At 45.5% G+C, this 22,200-nt stretch overlaps 1 protein-coding gene across 2 annotated transcripts; it reads left to right on the forward strand.

The window, feature by feature from the left end:
* The first annotated feature begins 1,687 nt into the window (after window positions 1-1,687).
* Window positions 1,688-22,199, forward strand: LOC115163647 (coatomer subunit beta'). 2 transcript variants are annotated; one of them, XM_029715692.1, is made up of 23 exons: window positions 1,688-2,105; window positions 2,966-3,103; window positions 3,266-3,352; window positions 3,473-3,599; window positions 3,735-3,883; window positions 4,089-4,235; window positions 5,779-5,878; window positions 6,098-6,240; window positions 6,537-6,736; window positions 8,926-9,036; window positions 9,135-9,223; window positions 9,351-9,457; window positions 11,717-11,860; window positions 11,997-12,127; window positions 15,285-15,492; window positions 15,628-15,738; window positions 16,025-16,239; window positions 16,502-16,594; window positions 16,976-17,156; window positions 18,750-18,821; window positions 18,978-20,747; window positions 20,793-20,849; window positions 21,055-22,199. In XM_029715692.1, the coding sequence occupies exons 1-23, from the start codon at window positions 2,103-2,105 to the stop codon at window positions 21,145-21,147; spliced, it is 4,476 nt and encodes a 1,491-aa protein (XP_029571552.1). In that variant the 5' UTR covers window positions 1,688-2,102; the 3' UTR covers window positions 21,148-22,199. The 2 variants fall into 2 exon arrangements, with proteins under 2 accessions (XP_029571552.1, XP_029571551.1); XM_029715691.1 differs by having other exon boundaries at window positions 1,689-2,105; window positions 18,978-20,849.
* Window position 22,200: the final 1 nt, after the last annotated feature.

Here is a 22,200-nt window from a genome sequence, read left to right on the forward strand (position 1 = left end):
AAGACAAAGGAGCTGATCGTGGAGTACAGGAAAAGACGGGCCGAACAGGCCCCCATTAACATCGACGGGGCTGTAGTGGAGCGGGTCGAGAGTTTCAAGTTCCTTGGTGTCCACAACACCAACAAACTATCATGGTCCAAAACATACCAACACAGTCGTGAAGAGGGTACGACAAAACCTTTTCCCCCGCAGGAGACTGAAAAGATTTGGCATGGGTCCCCAGATCCTCAAAAGGTTCTACAGCTGCACCATCGAGAGCATCCTGACCGGTTGCATCACCACCTGGTATGGCAACTGCTCGGCATCTCGGCATTTAGAGAGGGTAGTGCGAACAGCCCAGTACATCACTGGGGCTAAGCTTCCTGCCATTCAGGACCTACAGTTGAAGTCGGAAGTTTAAATATATACCTTAGCCAAATACATTTAAACTCAGTTTTCCACAATTCCTGACATTTAATCCTAGTAAGAATTCCCTGTCTTAGGTCAGTTAGGATCACCACTTTATTTTAAGAATGTGAAATGTCAGAATAATAGTAGAGAGAATGATTTATTTCAGCTTTTATTTCTTTCATCACATTCCCAGTGGGTCAGAAGTTTACATACACTCAATTAGTATTTGGTAGCATTGCCTTTAAATTGTTTAACTTGGGTCAAACGTTTCGGGTAGCCTTCCACAAGCTTCCCACAATAAGTTGGGTGAATTTTGGCCCATTCCTCCTGACAGAGCTGGTGTAACTAAGTCAGGTTTGTAGGCCTCCTTGCTCGCACACGCTTTTTCAGTTCTGCGCACAATTTTTCTATAGAATTGAGGTCAGGGCTTTGAGATGGCCACTCCAATACCTTGACTTTGTTGTCCTTAAGCTACTTAAGCCAGTATGCTTGGGGTCATTGTCCATTTGGAAGACCCACTTGCAACCAAGCTTTAACTTCCTGACTGATGTCTTGAGATGTTGTTTCAATATATCCACAACATTTTCCTGCCTCATGATGCCATCTATTTTGTGAAGTGCACCAGTCCCTCCTGCAGCAAAGCACCCCCACAACATGGTGCTGCCACCCCCGTGCTTCATGGTTGGGATGGTGTTCTTCGGTTTGCAAGCCTACCCCTTTTTCCTCCAAACATATCGATGGTCATTATGGCCAAACAGTTCTATTTTTGTTTCATCAGACCAGAGGACATTTCTCCAAAAAGTAAGATCTTTGTCCCCATGTGCAGTTGCAAACTGTAGTCAGTTTTTTTATGCCGGTTTTGGCTCAGTGGCTTCTTCCTTGCTGAGCGGTCTTCCAGGTTTTGTCGATATAGGACTCGTTTTACTGTGGATAAAGATACTTTTGTACCTGTTTCCTCCAGCATGTACCTACATGTACAAATTACCTCAACTAACCTGTATCCCCGCACACTGACTCGGTACCTGTGGCCCCCTGTATATAGCCTCGTTAATGTTATTCTTATTGTGTTACTTTTTAATATTACTTTTTATTTTAGTCTACTTGGTCAATATTTTCCTAAGTCTTCTTGAACTGCACTGTTGGTTAAGTGCTTGTAAGTAAGCATTTCACGGTAAAGTCTACACCTGTTGTATTCGGCGCATGTGACAAATAAAGTTTCATTTGATTTGAATACTGCATGGACTATATTGGGTAAGCCTAGGTACTGTAGTGTAAGCCTGATAAACATCTGCAAGACTATTCATTCATCAAGTTAGCATATTTATACACATTAGAAATAGGGAGATCATTTGTACAAATAGGACATTAGGCAATGTTTAAGATGTTCAAATTAATGATTATCTTTATAATTCATTCATTTATTCGTTTTTATTTATGTATATCTTTTTTGGAGGGGAAAGTGGGTAGGCTACATTTAGCCTGTAGTCGAACGTCCATACATTTCTCTGTAACCTACATACACACCGCATAGTATGGTCATGTTAGGTACAGACTGTACTATTGCTCCACCGGATCTTGCGAAGTGCAGCCAGGAAGCTCCATAGAATCCACGTCGCCAAGAAGACTCTCCGCTCCAAACTAGTCTACCAGCCCGACTCATTTCTCAGGGTGGCCGGGCACTTTGACCAAACACTACCCGCAGACGTAGAAACATGGTAAGGAAATGAAAACATAGATTTTGAATGAAGTGCAACATAGATTTAGAGTGAAAGTATTGATAAAGACCCGCTGCCGCTCAGGCCAGTCGTTTTAGGCTTTAAAAAAAAATGTGAATAGCTTTTTTTACGATTGCTACCTGATTGAAAACAAATTTAGACCACATCCAATGAATTAACCTATGCCTGGCTAGTTGTGAATGATCGAGTTTTTGAAGATATTTCAGAAACTCTAGAAATGGCAATAATGTAACAATATGGTATTCAAAAGACTCATGAAGTCTCTGATCGATTGGTCAGTTACTAAATATGCTAGTACTTCAATATGCAACTTTATATAACGATTTTTTTCCTAAACTACTTTATCGCAAATGGCTAATGCCTGGGAATTTCCAGACCAGAGAGAATCATTCATGCACCTCGAATGTGGTGGAATGAGCTTCAGTAAACAGACACGCCCCCATATTAACCCTCCCCACAAGCTTAACAGTTGACTTGGTGCCACTTTGTGAAACGTTGTATCTACTGTAGGCCTACAAGTGTATAGCTGTTATGGTTTGGATACACTTATAGTTTTATTGATAAGCGTAATCAGACTAATTTGAATACATATAAAAAAAAAGAGAAAAAAGGGAAGTGTATCTGACCTGTCTCCATAAAAACATACTCAGATCTGGTCTCTGTCAAATCAGATGTTTTATTTATTGTTTCCGTTCAACTGATCTGCATATACATAGGAGTGAAGAGTAATCTGGTTAGTATCAAAATAAGATACTGTGTCTGGTATTGGTTAAGTTAGGAGTCAGAGGTAGAATATGACTTAATATATTGGGTTCTCTCTCTCCCTCTGTCCCTCTCAGCCTCTCCGGTTGGACATCAAGCGGAAGCTGACCGCTCGGTCGGACCGTGTGAAGAGTGTGGACCTGCACCCAACTGAACCATGGATGGTTGCCAGCCTGTATAATGGCAGTGTCTGTGTCTGGAACCATGAGACACAGGTAAACAACATTCATTCTCATTTAGGATTCAGGCCTCATTCATTCATTCATCCATTCATTGTAGACCTTGCTGCACATTATGTTCTTGAGTGATATATGAATGGATTGTTTCTCTATGATGATGATGAGCATGATGCTGGTGCTTCTTTTGAATCTGTGTAGACCCTGGTGAAGACATTCGAGGTGTGTGACCTGCCTGTGAGAGTGGCTAAGTTTGTGGCGAGGAAGCACTGGGTCATTGCTGGAGCAGTAAGTGTTATAACACCCTTATAACTGCTTATAATGCATCTATCTGTCCTATTCAGAGTTCCACCCTCTCTCCCTTCACCTTCTCCCCCCTCTCTCTTGCTCTTCTCTGGTCCTCCCCAGGATGACATGCAGATCCGTGTGTTTAACTACAACACTCTGGAGAGAGCTCACATGTTTGAGGCCCACTCTGACTACATCCGCTGCATCGCAGTCCACCCAACACAACCTTACATCCTTACCAGCAGTGGTATGTTGTGTTTGTTTCATTCTCTCTTTCTCTTTCTCTCTTTCTCTCTCTCTTTATATACATAAATTACAAACATCAACCATTGAATATTGTGAACATGATCGTGTGTGTGTTTGTGTTTGTTTGTGTGTCCAGATGACATGCTGATCAAGCTTTGGGACTGGGACAGGAAGTGGGTGTGTGGTCAGGTGTTTGAGGGCCACACCCACTATGTCATGCAGATCGTCATCAACCCTAAAGACAACAACCAGTTCGCCAGCGCCTCCCTGGACAGGGCCATTAAGGTACATACAGTACACACACACACACACACACACACACACACACTAATCTTTGTGTTTGTAGCACTACAGTTGTTGGTTTGATTGTTGTTATGTTGAACTGCTTATAGATGTGTAATGTTTCATGAATTCTATACAGTTGTTGTAAATTATTACCACTACATTTCAGTAATACATTGAAGTATTATTTGGCCCTTGGCTGTTGCAGGTGTGGCAGCTGGGATCTTCCGCCCCTAACTTCACTCTGGAGGGCCATGAGAAAGGAGTCAACTGTATCGACTACTACAGCGGAGGGGACAAGCCCTATCTTATATCAGGAGCTGACGACCGCCTGGTCAAGATCTGGGACTACCAGGTACACATGGAAATAAACATGGAAACACAGTTTATGTACAGTCGTGGCCAAAAGTTTTGAGAATGACACAAATATTAATTTTCACAAAGTCTGCTGCCTCAGTTTGTATGATGGCAATTTGCATATACTCCAGAATGTTATGAAGAGTGATCAGATGAATTGCAATTAATTGCAAAGTCCCTCTTTGCCATGCAAATGAACTGAATCCCCCAAAAACATTTTCACTGCATTTCAGCAGTGAAAAAAGTACCAGCTGACATCATGTCAGTGATTCTCTCATTAACACAGGTGTGAGTTTTGACGAGGACAAGGCTGGAGATCACTCTGTCATGCTGATTGAGTTCGAATAACAGACTGGAAGCTTCAAAAGGAGGGTGGTGCTTGGAATCATTGTTCTTCCTCTGTCAAACATGGTTACCTGCAAGGAAACACGTGCCGTCATCATTGCTTTGCACAAAAAGGGCTTCACAGGCAAGGATATTGCTGCCAGTAAGATTGCACCTAAATCAACCATTTATCGGATCATCAAGAACTTCAAGGAGAGCGGTTCAATTGTTGTGAAAAAGGCTTCAGGGCGCCCAAGAAAGTCCAGCAAGCGCCAGGACCGTCTCCTAAAGTTGATTCAGCTGCGGGATCGGGGCACCATCAGTCCTGTGTCATGCCAACATTAAAGCATCCTGAGACGATTCATGTGTGGAGTTGCTTCTCAGCCAAGGGAGTGGGCTCACTCACAATTTTGCCTAAGAACACAGCCATGAATAAAGAATGGTACCAACACATTCTCCGAGAGCAACTTCTCCCAACCATCAAGGTAAAGTTTGGTGACGAACAATGCCTTTTCCAGCATGATGGAGCACCTTGCCATAAGGCAAAAGTGTTAACTAAGTGGCTCGGGGAACAAAACATTGATATTTTGGGTCCATGGCTAGGAAACTCCCCAGACCTTAATCCCATTGAGAACTTGTGGTCAATCCTCAAGAGGCGGGTGGACAAACAAAAACCCACAAATTCTGACAAACTCCAAGCATTGATTATGCAAGAATGGGTTGTCATCAGTCAGGATGTGGCCCAGAAGTTAATTGACAGCATGCCAGTGCGGATTGCAGAGGTCTTGAACAAGAAGGGTCAACACAAATATTGACTCTTTGCATCAACTTCATGTAATTGTCAATAAAAGCCTTTGACACTTATGAAATGCTTGTAATTATACTTCAGTATTCCATAGTATCATCTGCCAAAAATATCTAAAGACACTGAAGCAGCAAACTTTGTGGAAATTAATATTTGTGTCATTCTCAAAACCTTTGGCCACGACTGTACACATGTACACACAGTTAATATGCACATGTACACACAGTTTATATGCACACGTACACACAGTTTTTCCACACTCTCAAACGAAGAATGGAACACATATGAATATGCACAGCACACACACTTTTCAGATCAGAAAATACACACAGTTGAAGTACTACGCGTCTGTCCTAGTGATGATATATATTGAGTGGACTGATTCTACTCTAGTCCTCTCCTCTACCTCCAGAATAAGACGTGTGTGCAGACTCTAGAGGGCCATACCCAGAATGTGTCCTGTGTCAGCTTTCACCCTGAGCTGCCAATCATCCTCACAGGCTCCGAGGACGGTGGGTAGTGTAGTGTTTACCTTATCCCTTTGGAATGGAATAACAAGGTGTTTACCTATGTTATAACATAGTAACATTGTACCGTGGTAATAACATGGTGTTTTCTTGTCATGTTGACTAGTTCTAGTCTTCCCTGGATCCGTTATCTATGTTTGACCACCCTCTCACATGTAAATCTCTTTCTCTCCTCCCTTCTTCCATCTTCTTATGGACATACAGGCACAGTGAGAGTCTGGCATTCCAGCACGTACCGCCTGGAAAACACACTGAACTATGGGATGGAACGTGTGTGGTGTGTGTGTGGCCAGCGAGGCGCCAACAGTGTGGCGCTGGGATATGATGAAGGCAGCATCATCATCAAGGTACCAACTTAAGGAAACTCTAAACTACACATCAAGAATGACGTGGGGTCAGTGATCAGATTATTAGTATTGTTGGTAATCATATAGAATGCTTGCATTGTTTTCAAACAGGGCCAGTTCGATTCTGTAGGCCGACATGTCACCCATGTATGTCCAAGTTGTATGTTCAGCTGGAGTTGAAATATTATGATTTGAACATCACTCCTTCTCTTCCTCTGTCTCATCTTCTTCACTGTCTCCCCCCTCTTCTCCCTCTCTCTCCCCCCTCTCTCTCCTCATCCCCCCGTCCCTCCCAGTTGGGCCGTGAGGAACCAGCCATGTCTATGGACTCTAACGGTAAGATCATGTGGGCCAAGCACTCTGAGGTGCAGCAGGCCAACCTGAAGGCCATGGGAGAGGCTGATATACAGGACGGAGAGAGGCTGTCCCTGGCCGTCAAAGACATGGGCAGCTGTGAAATCTATCCCCAGACCATCCAGCACAACCCCAACGGCAGGTCAGTGTGTGCGTGTGTTACCGTGTTTGTGTGCATGTGTGTACTAGTTGCTCATCAAATGTAAAAAATATATATATCCAGTACCAGTCAAAAGTTTGGACACACCAACTCATTCCAGAGTTTTTCTTAATTTTTTACTATTTTCTACATTGTAGAATAATCGTGAAGATATCAAAACTATGAAATAACACATATGCAATCATGTAGTAAGCAAAAAAGTGCTAAACAAATCAAAATATATTTTATATTTGAGATTCTTCAAAGTAGCCACCCTTTGCCTTGATGATAGCTTTGCACACTCTTGGCAGTCTCTCAACCAGCTTTACCTGGAATGCTTTTCCAACAATCTTGAAGGAGTTCCCACATATGCTGAGCACTCGTTGGCTGATTTTCCTTCACTCTGCAGTCTAACTCATCCCAAACCATCTCAATTGGGTTGAGGTCAGGTGGTGGAGGCCAGGTCATCTGATACAGCACTCCATCACTCTCCTTCTTGGTCAAATAGCCCTTACACAGCCTGGGGGTGTGTTGGGTCATTGTCCTGTGGAAAACAAATAATAGTCCCACTAAGCGCAGACCAGATGGGATGGCGTATCGCTGCAGAATGCTGTGGTAGCCATGCTGGTTAAGTGTGCCTTGAATTCTAAATAAATCACACAGTGTCACAAGCAAAGCACCATCATACCGCCTCCTCCATGCTTTACAGTGGGAACCACACATGCAGAGATCATCCGTTCACCTTCTCTGTGTCTCACAAAGACACGGTGGTTAGAACCAAAAATCTAAAATTTGGACTCATCAGACCAAAGGACAGATTTCCATCGGTCTAATGTCAATTGCTCGTGTTTCTTGGCCTAAGCAAGTCTCTTCTTATTGGTGTCCTTTAGTAATGCTTTCTTTGCAGCAATAATGGTTTCTTTGCAGCAATTCGACCATGAAGACTGCGGTCTCCTCTGAACAGTTGAGGGTGAGATGTGCATTTATTTGAGCTACAATTTCTGAGGCTGGTAACTCTAAGGAAATTATCCTCTGCAGCAGAGGTAACTATGGGTCTTCCTTTCCGGTGGCGGTCCTCTTGAGAGCCAGTTTCATCATAGCACTTGATGGTTTTTGCGACTGCATTTGAAGAAACTTTCAAAGTTCTTGACATTTTCTGCATTGACTGACCTTCATGTCTTAAAGTAATGATGGATTGTCGTTTCTCTTTGCTTATTTGAGCTGTTCTTGCCATAATATGAAACCTTTATTTAATTAGTCAAGTCAGTTAAGAACCGACTCTTATTTACAATGACGGCCTACCCCAGCCAAACCCAGACGACGCTGGGCCAATTGTGCGCCGCCCTATGGGACTCCCAATCACGGCCGGATGTGATACACGGCCGGATGGACTTGGTCTTTTACCAAATAGGGCTATCTTCTGTATACCACCCCTACTGTACCTTGTCACAACGCAACTGATTGGCTCAAACGCATTAAGAAGTAAAGAAATTCCACAAATTTACTTTTAACAAGGCCCTCCTGTTAATTGAAATACATTCCAGGTGACTACCTCATGAAGCTGGTTGAGAGAACGCCAAGAGTGTGCAGAGCTGTCATCAAGGCAAAGGGTGGCTACTTTGAAGAATCTCAAATATATTTAGATTTGTTTAACACTTTTTTGGATACTACATGATTCCATGTGTTATTTTACAGTTTTGATGTCTTCACTATTATTCTACAATGTAGAAAATAGTAAAAAATAAAGAAAAACCCTGGAAGGAGTTGGTGTGTCCAAACTTTTGACTGGTACTGTATATATGCTATTTAGCAGATGCTAAATAGCATATCCAAAGTGACTTACAGTCATGCGAGCATGCATTTGTATGTACTGGTGTGCCCCGGGAATCGAACCCACAATCTTAGTGTTGCAAGCACCATGCTCTACCAACTGAGCCTTACAGGACCATAAATGGACAGTGTGTGTGTGTGTGTGTGTTCGTGTCAGTGGAGGCTGCTGATGGGAGGATGGCTCATAATAATGGCTTGAAGGGAGTAAATGGAATGGTATCCAACGTGGTTGATATCATTCCATTGACTCCATTTCATCCATTACTATGAGTCGTCCTCCCCTCAGCAGCCTCCATTGGTGTATGATCACACACTAACTAGTCTCGTGTGTCTGTGTGTCTGTGTGTGTCTGTGTGTTACAGGTTTGTGGTGGTGTGTGGGGATGGAGAGTACATCATCTACACTGCAATGGCCCTGAGGAACAAGAGCTTCGGTTCAGCACAGGAGTTTGTCTGGGGCCACGACTCCTCAGAGTAAATCAAGTCAACCGCACACTCATACACAGTCATCTATGGACCATCCACGGTCTAGTATGGTCAGGCTGACTTAACCACTGTTGTTTCTATGGCAGGTATGCTACTCGGGAGAGCACCAGTATGGTCAAAATCTTCAAGAACTTCAAGGAAAATAAGTCTTTTAAACCAGACTTTGGGGCAGAAGGTAAGACAAACATATCATATTTGATCCAGTATGAACTGACTCCCTATGTGTGGGTGTGTGTGTGTCTGCATGCAGATGATCTGCTGACATGTTATACCTAATGATATGTGTGTATCATCCCCTGCAGGTATCCATGGTGGGTTCTTGCTGGGCGTGAGGTCAGTGAGTGGTCTGGCCTTCTACGATTGGGAGAACACAGAACTGGTCCGCCGCATTGAGATCCAGCCTAAACACGTGAGTCGGCTACAGTAATTAAACTTATTAATCCACAGGTGATCTGTATCAACTTTCAGACACATGACCATTTACAGATTATAGCAGGTCCAGGCAGCACCTAGCTCAGGTCAAGAGGGTGAAAAGCCACCTACAGCGCCCAACCCTCCTCTAACTTCCTCCCCACAGCAATCCAACCCTCCTCTAACTTCCTCCTCACAGCGATCCAACCCTCCTCTAACTTCCTCCCCACATCGATCCAACCCCCTCTTCACAGCTACCAAACCCTCTTCTAACCTCCCCACAGCAACCCAACCCTCCTCTAACCTCCTCTCCACAGCAACCCAACCCTTCTCTAACCCCCTCTCCACAGCGACCCAACCCTTCTCTAACCCCCTCTCCACAGCGACCCAACCCTTCTCTAACCCCCTCTCCACAGTGACCCAACCCTTCTCTAACCCCCTCTCCACAGCGACCCAACCCTTCTCTAACCTCCCCACAGCGACCCAACCCTCCTCTAACCTCCTCTCCACAGCGACCCAACCCTTCTCTAACCCCCTCTCCACAGCGACCCAACCCTTCTCTAACCCCCTCTCCACAGCGACCCAACCCTTCTCTAACCCCCTCTCCACAGCAACCCAACCCTTCTCTAACCCCCTCTCCACAGCGACCCAACCCTTCTCTAACCCCCTCTCCACAGTGACCCAACCCTTCTAACCCCCTCTCCACAGCGACCCAACCCTTCTCTAACCCCCTCTCCACAGCGACCCAACCCTTCTCTAACCCCCTCTCCACAGCGACCCAACCCTTCTCTAACCCCCTCTCCACAGCGACCCAACCCTTCTCTAACCCCCTCTCCACAGCGACCCAACCCTTCTCTAACCCCCTCTCCACAGTGACCCAACCCTTCTAACCCCCTCTCCACAGCGACCCAACCCTTCTCTAACCCCCTCTCCACAGCGACCCAACCCTTCTCTAACCCCCTCTCCACAGCGACCCAACCCTTCTCTAACCCCCTCTCCACAGCGACCCAACCCTTCTCTAACCCCCTCTCCACAGCGACCCAACCCTTCTCTAACCCCCTTTCCACAGTGACCCAACCCTTCTCTAACCCCCTTTCCACAGCGAACCAACCCTTCTCTAACCCCCTCTCCACAGCGACCCAACCCTTCTCTAACCCCCTCTCCACAGCGACCCAACCCTTCTCTAACCTCCCCACAGCGACCCAACCCTCCTCTATCCTCCTCTCCACAGCGACCCAACCCTTCTCTAACCCCCTCTCCACAGCGACCCAACCCTTCTCTAACCCCCTCTCCACAGCGACCCAACCCTTCTCTAACCCCCTTTCCACAGTGACCCAACCCTTCTCTAACCCCCTTTCCACAGAGACCCAACCCTTCTCTAACCTCCTCTCCACAGCGACACAACCCTTCTCTAACCCCCTTTCCACAGTGACCCAACCCTTCTCTAACCCCCTCTCCACAGCGACCCAACCCTTCTCTAACCTCCTCTCCACAGCGACCCAACCCTTCTCTAACCCCCTCTCCACAGCGACCCAACCCTTCTCTAACCCCCTTTCCACAGTGACCCAACCCTTCTCTAACCCCCTCTCCACAGCGACCCAACCCTTCTCTAACCCCCTTTCCACAGTGACCCAACCCTTCTCTAACCCCCTCTCCAGAGCGACCCAACCCTTCTCTAACCCCCTTTCCACAGTGACCCAACCCTTCTCTAACCTCCTCTCCACAGCGACACAACCCTTCTCTAACCCCCTCTCCACAGCGACCCAACCCTTCTCTAACCCCCTCTCCACAGCGACCCAACCCTTCTCTAACCCCCTCTCCACAGTGACCCAACCCTTCTAACCCCCTCTCCACAGCAACCCAACCCTTCTCTAACCCCCTCTCCACAGCGACCCAACCCTTCTCTAACCCCCTCTCCACAGCGACCCAACCCTTCTCTATCCCCCTCTCCACAGCGACCCAACCCTTCTCTAACCCCCTCTCCACAGCGACCCAACCCTTCTCTAACCCCCTTTCCACAGTGACCCAACCCTTCTCTAACCTCCTCTCCACAGCGACCCAACCCTTCTCTAACCTCCTCTCCACAGCGACCCAACCCTTCTCTAACCTCCTCTCCACAGCGACCCAACCCTTCTCTAACCTCCTCTCCACAGTGACCCAACCCTTCTCTAACCCCCTCTCCACAGCGACCCAACCCTTCTCTAACCTCCTATCCACAGTGACACAACCCTCCTGTAACCACCTCTTCTTTCCTCAGGTCTTCTGGTCAGAGTCTGGGGAGCTGGTGTGTATCGCCACGGAGGAGTCTTTCTTTGTGCTGCGCTACCTGGCTGAGAAAGTGGCAACAGCACAGGAGACCAAGGAGGGAGTCACCGAGGATGGGATAGAGGACGCCTTCGAGGTGAGACTACGCGACATCTAGAGATTAGATTCTGGACAGGACAATTTATTTTGTATTTCTACTCTAACATTTTCTTCTATACCTATATCTCTCCCACTCTCGGTCTCTCTCTCCCCCCTCACCCCCCTTTCTCTAGGTGTTGGGTGAGATTCAGGAGGTGGTGAAGACAGGTCTGTGGGTGGGAGACTGTTTCATCTACACCAGCTCAGTCAACAGACTCAATTACTACGTAGGAGGAGAGATTGTCACCATCGCCCACCTGGACAGGTAAGACTATACCTACCTGCTGAAACTGCTACAAACCATTGACCTGTTGACCTCAAATGACCTGTTATGCATGTGTTTCAATATTTCAAATCTCGCTCAACTCTTACAGTTCCCTAGGGCCTAAAACATAAAGGATTCATGCCTAACAAAATGTTATGTCAGAATGTCATTTCCTTAAGTCATTGTGTGTCATGTTTCCTTTCATTCAAGCTATGTGCTCACCTTAATACTGGTGTTGTATTGACTCCCCTGTCTGTCTGCTATAGAACTACAGTTGAAGTCAGAAGTTTACATACACCTTAGCCAAATGCATTTAAACTAAGTTTTTCACAATTCCTGACATTTACTCCTAGTAAAAATTGCCTGTCTAAAGTCAGTTAGAATCACCACTTTATTTTAAGAATGTGAAATGTCAGAATAATAGTAGAAATAATTATTTATTTCAGCTTCTATTTCTTTCATCACATTCCCAGTGGGTCAGAAGTTTACATCCACTCAATTAGTATTTGGTAGCATTGCCTTTAAATTGTTTAACTTGAATTTTTGAGCATTCCTCCTGACAGAGCTGGTGTAACTGAGTCAGGTTTGTAGGCCTTCTTGCTCGCACACACTTTTTGAGTTCTGCCCACAAATGTTCTATAGGATTGAGGTCAGGGCTTTGTGATGGTCACTCCAATAACTTGACGTTATTGTCCTTCAGCCATTTTGCCACAACTTTGGAAGTATGCTTGGGGTTATTGTCCATTTGGAAGACCCATTTGCAACCAAGCTTTAACTTCCTGACTGATGTCTTGAGATGTTGCTTCAATATATCCACATAATTTTCCTGCCTCATGATGCCATCTATTTTGTGAAGAGCACTAGTCCCTCCTGCAGCAAAGCACCCCCACAACATGATGCTGCCACCCCCGTGCTTCACAGTTGGGATGGTGTTCTTCGGTTTGCAAGCCTCTCCCTTTTCCTTCAAACATAACGATGGTCATTATGGCCAAACAGTTAGATTTTTGTTTAATCAGACCAGAGGACATTTCTTCAAAAAGTACGATCTTTTTCCCCATGTGCAGTTGCAAACCGTAGTCTGGCTTTTTTATGGTGGTTTTGGAGCAGTGGTTTCTTCCTTGCTGAGGTGCCTTTCAGGTTATGTCGATATAGGACTCGTTTTACAGTGGATATAGATACTTTTGTACCTGTTTCCTCCAGCATCTTCACAAGGTCCTTTGCTGTTGTTCTGGGATTGATTTGCACTTTTCGCACCAAAATACGTTCATCTCTAGGAGACAGAACGCGTCTCCTTCCTGAGCGGTATGGCGGCTGCGTGGTCCCATGGTGTTTATACTTGCGTACTATTGTTTGTACAGATGAACGTGGTACCTTCAGGCGTTTGGAAATTGCTCCCATGGATGAACCAGACTTGTGGAGGTCTACAATTTTATTTCTGAGGTCTTGGCTGATTTCTTTTGATTTTCCCATGATGTCAATCAAAGAGGCGCTGCATTTGAAGGTAGGCCTTGAAATACATCAACAGGTATAACTCCAATTGACTCAAATGATGTCAATTAGCCTATCAGAAGCTTCTAAAACCATGACATAATTTTCTGGAATTTTCCAAGCTGTTTAAAGGCACAGTCAACTTAGTGTATGTAAACTTCTGACTCACTGGAATTGTGATACAGTGAATTATAAGTGAAATAATCTGTCAATAAACAATTGTTGGAAAAATATATTGTGCCATGCACAAAGTAGATGTCTTAACCGACTTGCCAAAACTATAGTTTGTTAACAAGAAATTTGTGGAGTGGTTGAAAAATGAGTTAATGACTCCAACCTAAGTGCATGTAAACTTCCGACTTCAACTGTATGTACTGTACCTGTCTATAAAATACTGGTGTTGTATTGACTCCCCGTCTGTCTGCTATAGAACTATGTACCTGTCTGTCTAAAATACTGGTGTTGTATTGACTCCCTGTCTGTCTGCTATAGAACTATGTACCTGTCTGTCTAAAATACTGGTGTTGTATTGACTCCCTGTCTGTCTGCTATAGAACTATGTACCTGTCTGTCTAAAATACTGGTGTTGTATTGACTCCCCGTCTGTCTGCTATAGAACTATGTACCTGTCTATAAAATACTGGTGTTGTATTGACTCCCCGTCTGTCTGCTATAGAACTATGTACCTGTCTGTCTAAAATACTGGTGTTGTATTGACTCCCTGTCTGTCTGCTATAGAACTATGTACCTGTCTGTCTAAAATACTGGTGTTGTATTGACTCCCCGTCTGTCTGCTATAGAACTATGTACCTGTCTGTCTAAAATACTGGTGTTGTATTGACTTCCTGTCTGTCTGCTATAGAACTATGTACCTGTCTGTCTAAAATACTGGTGTTGTATTGACTCCCTGTCTGTCTGCTATAGAACTATGTACCTGTCTGTCTAAAATACTGGTGTTGTATTGACTCCCTGTCTGTCTGCTATAGAACTATGTACCTGTCTGTCTAAAATACTGGTGTTGTATTGACTCCCTGTCTGTCTGCTATAGAACTATGTACCTGTCTGTCTAAAATACTGGTGTTGTATTGACTCCCTGTCTGTCTGCTATAGAACTATGTACCTGTCTATAAAATACTGGTGTTGTATTGACTCCCCGTCTGTCTGCTATAGAACTATGTACCTGTCTATAAAATACTGGTGTTGTATTGACTCCCTGTCTGTCTGCTATAGAACTATGTACCTGTCTGTCTAAAATACTGGTGTTGTATTGACTCCCTGTCTGTCTGCTATAGAACTATGTACCTGTCTGTCTAAAATACTGGTGTTGTATTGACTCCCTGTCTGTCTGCTATAGAACTATGTACCTGTCTGTCTAAAATACTGGTGTTGTATTGACTCCCTGTCTGTCTGCTATAGAACTATGTACCTGTCTGTCTAAAATACTGGTGTTGTATTGACTCCCTGTCTGTCTGCTATAGAACTATGTACTGTACCTGTCGGTCTAAAATACTGGTGTTGTATTGACTCCCTGTCTGTCTGCTATAGAACTATGTACCTGTCGGTCTAAAATACTGGTGTTGTATTGACTCCCTGTCTGTCTGCTATAGAACTATGTACCTGTCTGTCTAAAATACTGGTGTTGTATTGACTCCCTGTCTGTCTGCTATAGAACTATGTACCTGTTGGGCTACATCCCTAAGGATGACCGTCTGTATCTGGGTGATAAGGAGCTGAACATCGTTACTTACTCTCTGCTGGTGTCGGTGCTGGAGTACCAGACTGCTGTAATGAGGAGGGACTTTGGGATGGCCGACAGGGTCCTACCCACCATCCCTAAAGAGATGAGGACCAGGGTCGCCCACTTTTTAGAGAAACAGGTGAGACTGGGAGGGTGGGTGTATTTTTACATTGGTGTGTGTCTTAACGCACACCATTTCTGTGTGTGTCCTCTCTAGTGTCTATGTGTATCTTTTGTGTGTGTAACCCTTTCTCCTCTCTCCATCTCTCTGCAGGGTTTCATTCAGCAGGCCCTGGCTGTGTCCACAGACCCAGAACACAGGTTTGAGTTGGCTCTGCAGCTAGGAGAACTGAAGATCGCCTACCAGCTGGCTGTGGAGGCAGAGGTGAGACAACACGTAAAGAGAAAGTCTTGGAATGCAAGGGAAGTATTGAGAAATGTAGGGCCAAATGTTGATCTTTGCAGACATATTTGGAGACCTACAGGATATATATACCTAAAGGGTATATCTTATCATATTTTTAACTAATCGAAAGCAGAGTGAATAGGGCTTCTGTTTTGTGTTTGTGATGAATGTCTTTCTAACATGACATACCTGTTCCCTCTTTCTCTTCCCCCCGTCCCTTTCTCTCCCTCTCCACATCCTCTCTCCCTGGCACGGTGCCCTGCAGTCGGAGCAGAAGTGGAAGCAGTTGGCAGAGCTGGCCACCACTAAGTGCCAGTTTGTCCTGGCCCAGGAGTGTCTGCACCATGCCCAGGACCATGGGGGGCTACTGCTGCTGGCCACAGCCTCGGGTAACGCCAGCATGGTGGGCAAGCTGGCAGAGGGGGCAGAGAGAGACGGCAAGACCAACGTGGCTTTCCTCACCTATTTCCTCCAGGGGAAGTAAGTGTGTTTAGGGAGAGAAGGGTGCGGGGGTAGATGTTACAGGGGGAGGTGAGGAGGAGTGAGCAGAGAGTACTGGTTGGTGTTTAGGTTTAACGTTTATATGTACATCATCATCTCTCAATAAATTGTTCTTATCGTTTCATCATTTATAATTCATTATTGGATCTTGGTGTGCTTTATGTTTATGATCTGGAAATGTCAATGTCCTTGGTTTCATCATTAGTCATTGTATTTCCATATTTCTGTTTTTTCCTTCTAGACTGGACAAATGTCTGGAGCTCCTCATTAAAACCAACCGGCTGCCAGAGGCTGCATTCCTGGCCCGAACATACCTGCCCAGCCATGTGTCTAGGTACAGCCCTGGCAGCTTGACCTTGATTATCTCAATCTTGCCCTGGAGACACAACTTGGCTAAATTGGCTATATTTTAAAAAAATGCATGAAAACAAAATCTAGCTTTTTGGTCTTAATTTAAGGTTAGGGTTAAGCGTTCGGGTTAGCAGTATTGTTAAAATCTGAATTTATGACAAGTGACCACTCTGCAGAGCTACCTCCAGCACATGATTCAGAAAAACGCTAACCTGCACAACTGTGTGTGTGTCTATGTGTGTGTGCGTGCGTGCGTGCGTATGTGTCTGTCTATGTGTGTCTGTGTGTCTGTGTGTGTGCGTGCGTGTCTGTGTGAGTGTGTGCGTTTGTGCGTATACACGTGTTCTGACCTCTCTGCCTCCAGAGTGGTGAAGCTGTGGAAGGAGAGCCTGGGGAAGGTGAACCAGAAGGCAGCTGATGCGTTGGCCGACCCTACAGACTACAGCAACCTGTTCCCCGGCCTACAGGAGGCCTTCCTGGCCGAAGACTACCTCAAGGAGACCAACGTCAGGCTGAGACCCGCCGCAGAGTACCCTCTCATCACCGTGAGTAGATACACACATCTTGGGCACATTGTGGCAAAACTTTTGCAGCCGTTTTGGATCATTTTCTTCTGTTTCATACCTATTTAACACAACCCTGATTGAACATGTTCTTTCCATCTTACACTGAACAAAAATATAAACACAACATGTAAAGTCCCCTGTTGCATGAGCTGAAATAAAAGATCCCAGAAATGTTCCATGTGCACAAAAAAATGTGTGTTTACATCCCTGTTAGTGAGCATTTCGCTTTTGCCAAGATAATCCATCCACCTGACAGGTGTGGCATATCAAGAAGCTGATTAAACAGCATGATCATTACACAGGTGCATGTTGTGCTGGGGACAATAAAATGCCACTCTAAAATGTGCAGTTTTGTCACACAACACAATGCTACAGATATCTCAAGTTTTGAAGGAGCGTGCAGTTGGCATGCTGACTGCAGGAATGTCTACCAGAGCTGTTGCTAATTTCTCTACCATAAGCCGTCTTTAACATCGTTATAGAGAATTTGGTAGTACGTCTGACCGGCCTAACAACTGCAGACCATGTGTATGGCGTCGTGTGGGCGAGCGGTTTGCTGATGTCAACATTGTGAACAGAGGTGGCGGTGGGGTTATGGTATGGGCAGGCATAAGCTACGAACAACAAACACAATTGCATTTTATCGCAATTTGAATGCACCCATTGTCATGCCATTCATCTTCCGCCATCACCTCATGTTTCAGCATGATAATACACGGCACCATGTCGTAAGGATCTGTACACAATTCCTGGAAGCTGAAAATGTCCTAGTACTCACCAGACATGAGCATGTGTGGGATGCTCTGGATCGACGGGTATGACAGCGTGTTCCAGTTCCCGCCAATATCCAGTAACTTCGCATAGCCATTGAAGAGGAGTGGGACAACATTCCACAGGCAACAATCAACAGCCTGATCAACTCTATGCAAAGGAGATGTGTTGCAAAGCATGAGGCAAATGGTGGTCACACCAGATTCTGACTGGTTTTCTGATCCATGTCCCTACTTTAAAAAAAAAAGGTATCTATGACCAACTGTATTGCCAGTCATGTGAAATCCATAGATTAGGGCCTAATGAATTTATTTCAATTGACTGATTTCCTTATATGAACTGTAACTCAGTAAAATCTTTGAAATTGTTGCATGTTGTGTTTATATTTTGTTCAGTATAGTTATGTTAGTTATGTTATGTAGTGTGCTAGCAACACCTAGTGGTGCAATACTAGCCGAGCATTATAGATTCATGTGATGCACTGATGAAGACACAATGTATGTGACCACCAGTAAAATACAGGTCAATGATTTGACCTTTACAGTTACCATAACACCTTTGTACCTCTGCCCTTGTTTTCTGGTCAAATAAATCATATTATAATAATGCTTGTTATTATAGTATAAGTCTTGTACAGTACTTGTAATAGTACTGTCGTAATAATGCCTCTCCGCTCGCTGTTCTGCCTCTCCGCTCGCTGTTCTGCCTCTCCGCTCGCTGTTCTGCCTCTCCGCTCGCTGTTCTGCCTCTCCGCTCGCTGTTCTGCCTCTCCGCTCGCTGTTCTGCCTCTCTACTCTTCAGTCCAATGAGAATAGGAATGTCCTGGGGGAATCTGCAGACTATGTGCCAAAAGTAGTGCCTGCTGAACCAGAGGTAAAGTCTGAAATCTCACACCTACTGGAATACTGGACATGGCCACAGCTGTGATATGTAGTACTACTTACATAAGACCTAGTTTAGACACAACCATTCAGTGTGATTTGTCAACTTGTCAATCTTAATTAAAGTACATTACTGTCACTGTTCTAGGTTGCTGGGAGCATGGATGAAACCCCTGTATTGGAAGCAGTGGTAGAAACCCCTGTAATGGCAGCAGTGGTGGAGGCTGCAGCTCCAGAAGCTCCAGTAGTGGAAGAGTCCATTGTCATGGAAGAGGTAGAACCTGTTGCAGCTGCAGTAGTGGAGTTTACCCCAGCAGTAGAAGAATCTATCCCAGTGACAGTAGTGGAACCAACTATGGCTGCAGTGGAAGAATCCATTGAGCTGGCAGAGGAGGAACCCATTATTGTTGAAGTGGAAGCTCCCAAGCCAAAGGAGGCAACATCAGTGGAAGATACCATCACTAAGATAGAGGTTCTTGTCACCATAGAAAATGACACAGAAGCACCCCTCTTGGTGCCAGAGGTAGCACAGTCCACCCCAGAGGAAGAAGTCATAGCAACACCAGAGGAGCCTGTTGTGGAAGGACCTGCAACAATGAAGTCCATAGCAACAGCTGCACCTGTTACAGAGTCGGTCATAGAACTCATTGTAACAGAAGCACCAGTTGCCGAGGAAGCGCCAGTGCCTATAGCAACAGAACCAGAACCTGTTACCATAGAAGCGGAGGTGGAAGCTGAAGCACCTTTTGCCGCAGCAGTACTAGAAGTCATAGCAACAGAACCCATGGTTACAGAGGAAGTAACAGAACAAGCACCTGTTACCATAGAAGTGGCAGTGGCAGCAGAAGCACCCATTACTGAGGCAGTAGCAGAACCCATAGCAGCATCTGAAAAAGCCCCAGTCATTGTAGAAGAGAATGAACCTACCCCAGCACCACTCATAGACCTAGCCCCAGCCTTAGACCTAGCCCCAGCCATAGACCTAGCCCCAGTACCACTCATAGACCTAGCCCCAGCCATAGACCTAGCCCCAGCCATAGACCTAGCCCCAGCACCACTCATAGACCTAGCCCCAGCACCACTCATAGACCTAGCCCCAGCCATAGACCTAGCCCCAGCACCACTCATAGACCTATCCCCAGCACCACTCATAGACCTAGCCCCAGCCATAGACCTAGTCCCAGCACCACTCATAGACCTAGCCCCAGCACCACTCATAGACCTAGCCCCAGCCTTAGACCTAGCCCCAGCCATAGACCTATCCCCAGCACCACTCATAGACCTAGCCCCAGCCATAGACCTAGCCCCAGCCATAGACCTAGCCCCAGCACCACTCATAGACCTAGCCCCAGCCATAGACCTAGCCCCAGCACCACTCATAGACCTAGCCCCAGCCATAGACCTAGCCCCAGCCATAGACCTAGCCCCAGTACCACTCATAGACCTAGCCCCAGCCATAGACCTAGCCCCAGCCATAGACCTAGCCCCAGCCATAGATCCAGCTACAAACCCAGCTGTAGAGGACGAGGCTGCAGCAGCCCCAGCAGTAGAGCCCCTACCAGCCCTCACCCAGGTGGTTCCACCAGGCGCAGAGCCAGCCCCTGCAGCCCCTCTAGCTGCCCTCTTAGACGGTAAAGGTGTGGATGAGGCAGCCCCTCTAGCTGCCCTCTTAGACGGTAAAGGTTTGGATGAGGCAGCCCCTCTAGCTGCCCTCTTAGAGGGTAAAGGTGTGGATGAGGCAGCCCCTCTAGTTGCCCTCTTAGAGGGTAAAGGTGTGGATGAGGCAGCCCCTCTAGCTGCCCTCTTAGAGGGTAAAGGTGTGGATGAGGCAGCCCCTCTAGTTGCCCTCTTAGAGGGTAAAGGTGTGGAGGAGGCAGCCCCTCTAGTTGCCCTCTTAGAGGGAAAAGGTGTGGAGGAGGCAGCCCCTCTAGTTGCCCTCTTAGAGGGAAAAGGTGTGGAGGAGGCAGCGCCTGTAGCAGTAGCAACAGCATCCATGGACCTGCTGGACCTGAATGATGAGGTAAACCTAACCAGTCTATACATCCTGTCATGACTTGCACAGTATTTAGAATGCTAATCTATATTGGAAATCATCTTTTCATTTGTATTGATATTGAACAATGATGTACTCTATATAAATGTTACGGGACAACAATTTACCAGCAAGGTAGTTCACCCTCGCCTACAGTTTTCCACTGACTCACATACATGACTTATTCCTCCAGGGCCTTGACGACCTGGACCTGGACATGTTTGATCTGGATGATGACATCGACACCACAGACGTCAATCTGGACGATGACTTCTTAGACGACTGAAAGTCTTGGTGGAGAAATGTCCTTAAAGTGACCAAAGAACATAGTGTTGTTCATACTCCTAGTGAATGGGAGTGTGTGTGTGTGTGTGGGGGACAGGGGTGTTTTTACCTTTACAGTGAAACTGGTGAAAGGTGGGGTGGATGAGTTCATGTCTTTCCATCTTTACACATTAACTGTGAAACACCGTGGGATAATGCTTTGGGTGATAATGGGGTGGACTGGGTTCATTCATTTGGAACAAACGGAAATGTTTTAAAACGGGAAACAAAATTTGCCTTCTTATTGAACAGGTCAAATGTACTGTGTCAAATCAATTTCTCTGGTTTCGCACATGCTGAACACAACCCGGGGTTGTATTCCATAGTCGTATTTCATTGCAAAATATTTTGCAATAGAAACTGTTTGCTCCAAATAGAAAACAAGTTTCTATTGCACAAATTCAGGTTGGTTCCTAGAGTAAACTTTTTCCATTGCAAACATTTAGCAATGGAATCCAACTAATGGGGCGGCAGCATAGCCTAGTGGTTAGAGTGTTGGACTAGCAACCGAAAGGTTGCAAGATCGAATCACCGAGCTGACAAGGTACAAATGTCGTTCTGCCCCTGAACAAGGCCGTCATTGAAAATAAGAATTTGTTCTTAACTGACTTGCCTAGTTAAGTAAAGGTAAAAAAAATGGTGAAATCTTTTGTTTAGTACTTCACCCAACTTTCACATTGACCTACAGTAAAGAATGATAGTGTTGACATGTTTACCTTATCCTCTCACATAGGAAGATGGGAATAGTTTACTACTGTACCTCTTACCCCTAGCTAACCAGGCTTTGATCTATCTTTCATTAGTTAGGTTAGGTCCTCTCCACAGGTCATGAGCTTGTCTTCAGTATACCTCTACATGTCTTGGCAAGCATGCTGCATCTGCTGTTTTTAATAAGGAACCTGCTTCATTGTTACAGATGTGAACCCAAGTGCCTTATGTATGACTGGTCTAGAAAATGTTGTGTAATTAACTGTTATCAACTCAATAAAGATGACAAGTGTTTGTCTGAATCAGG

Source organism: Salmo trutta, chromosome 26 (assembly GCF_901001165.1).
Source record: "Salmo trutta chromosome 26, fSalTru1.1, whole genome shotgun sequence".
NCBI classification, from domain to species: domain Eukaryota; kingdom Metazoa; phylum Chordata; class Actinopteri; order Salmoniformes; family Salmonidae; genus Salmo; species Salmo trutta.

What these genes read in the sequence shown, in the direction of transcription:
- LOC115163647 (XM_029715691.1), top strand. An exon ending in ACCAGACTTTGGGGCAGAAG is followed by an intron (nt 9,224 to 9,350) that starts GTAAGACAAACA and finishes CATCCCCTGCAG; the next exon opens with GTATCCATGGTGGGTTCTTG. An exon ending in ACCTATTTCCTCCAGGGGAA is followed by an intron (nt 16,240 to 16,501) that starts GTAAGTGTGTTT and finishes TTTTCCTTCTAG; the next exon opens with ACTGGACAAATGTCTGGAGC.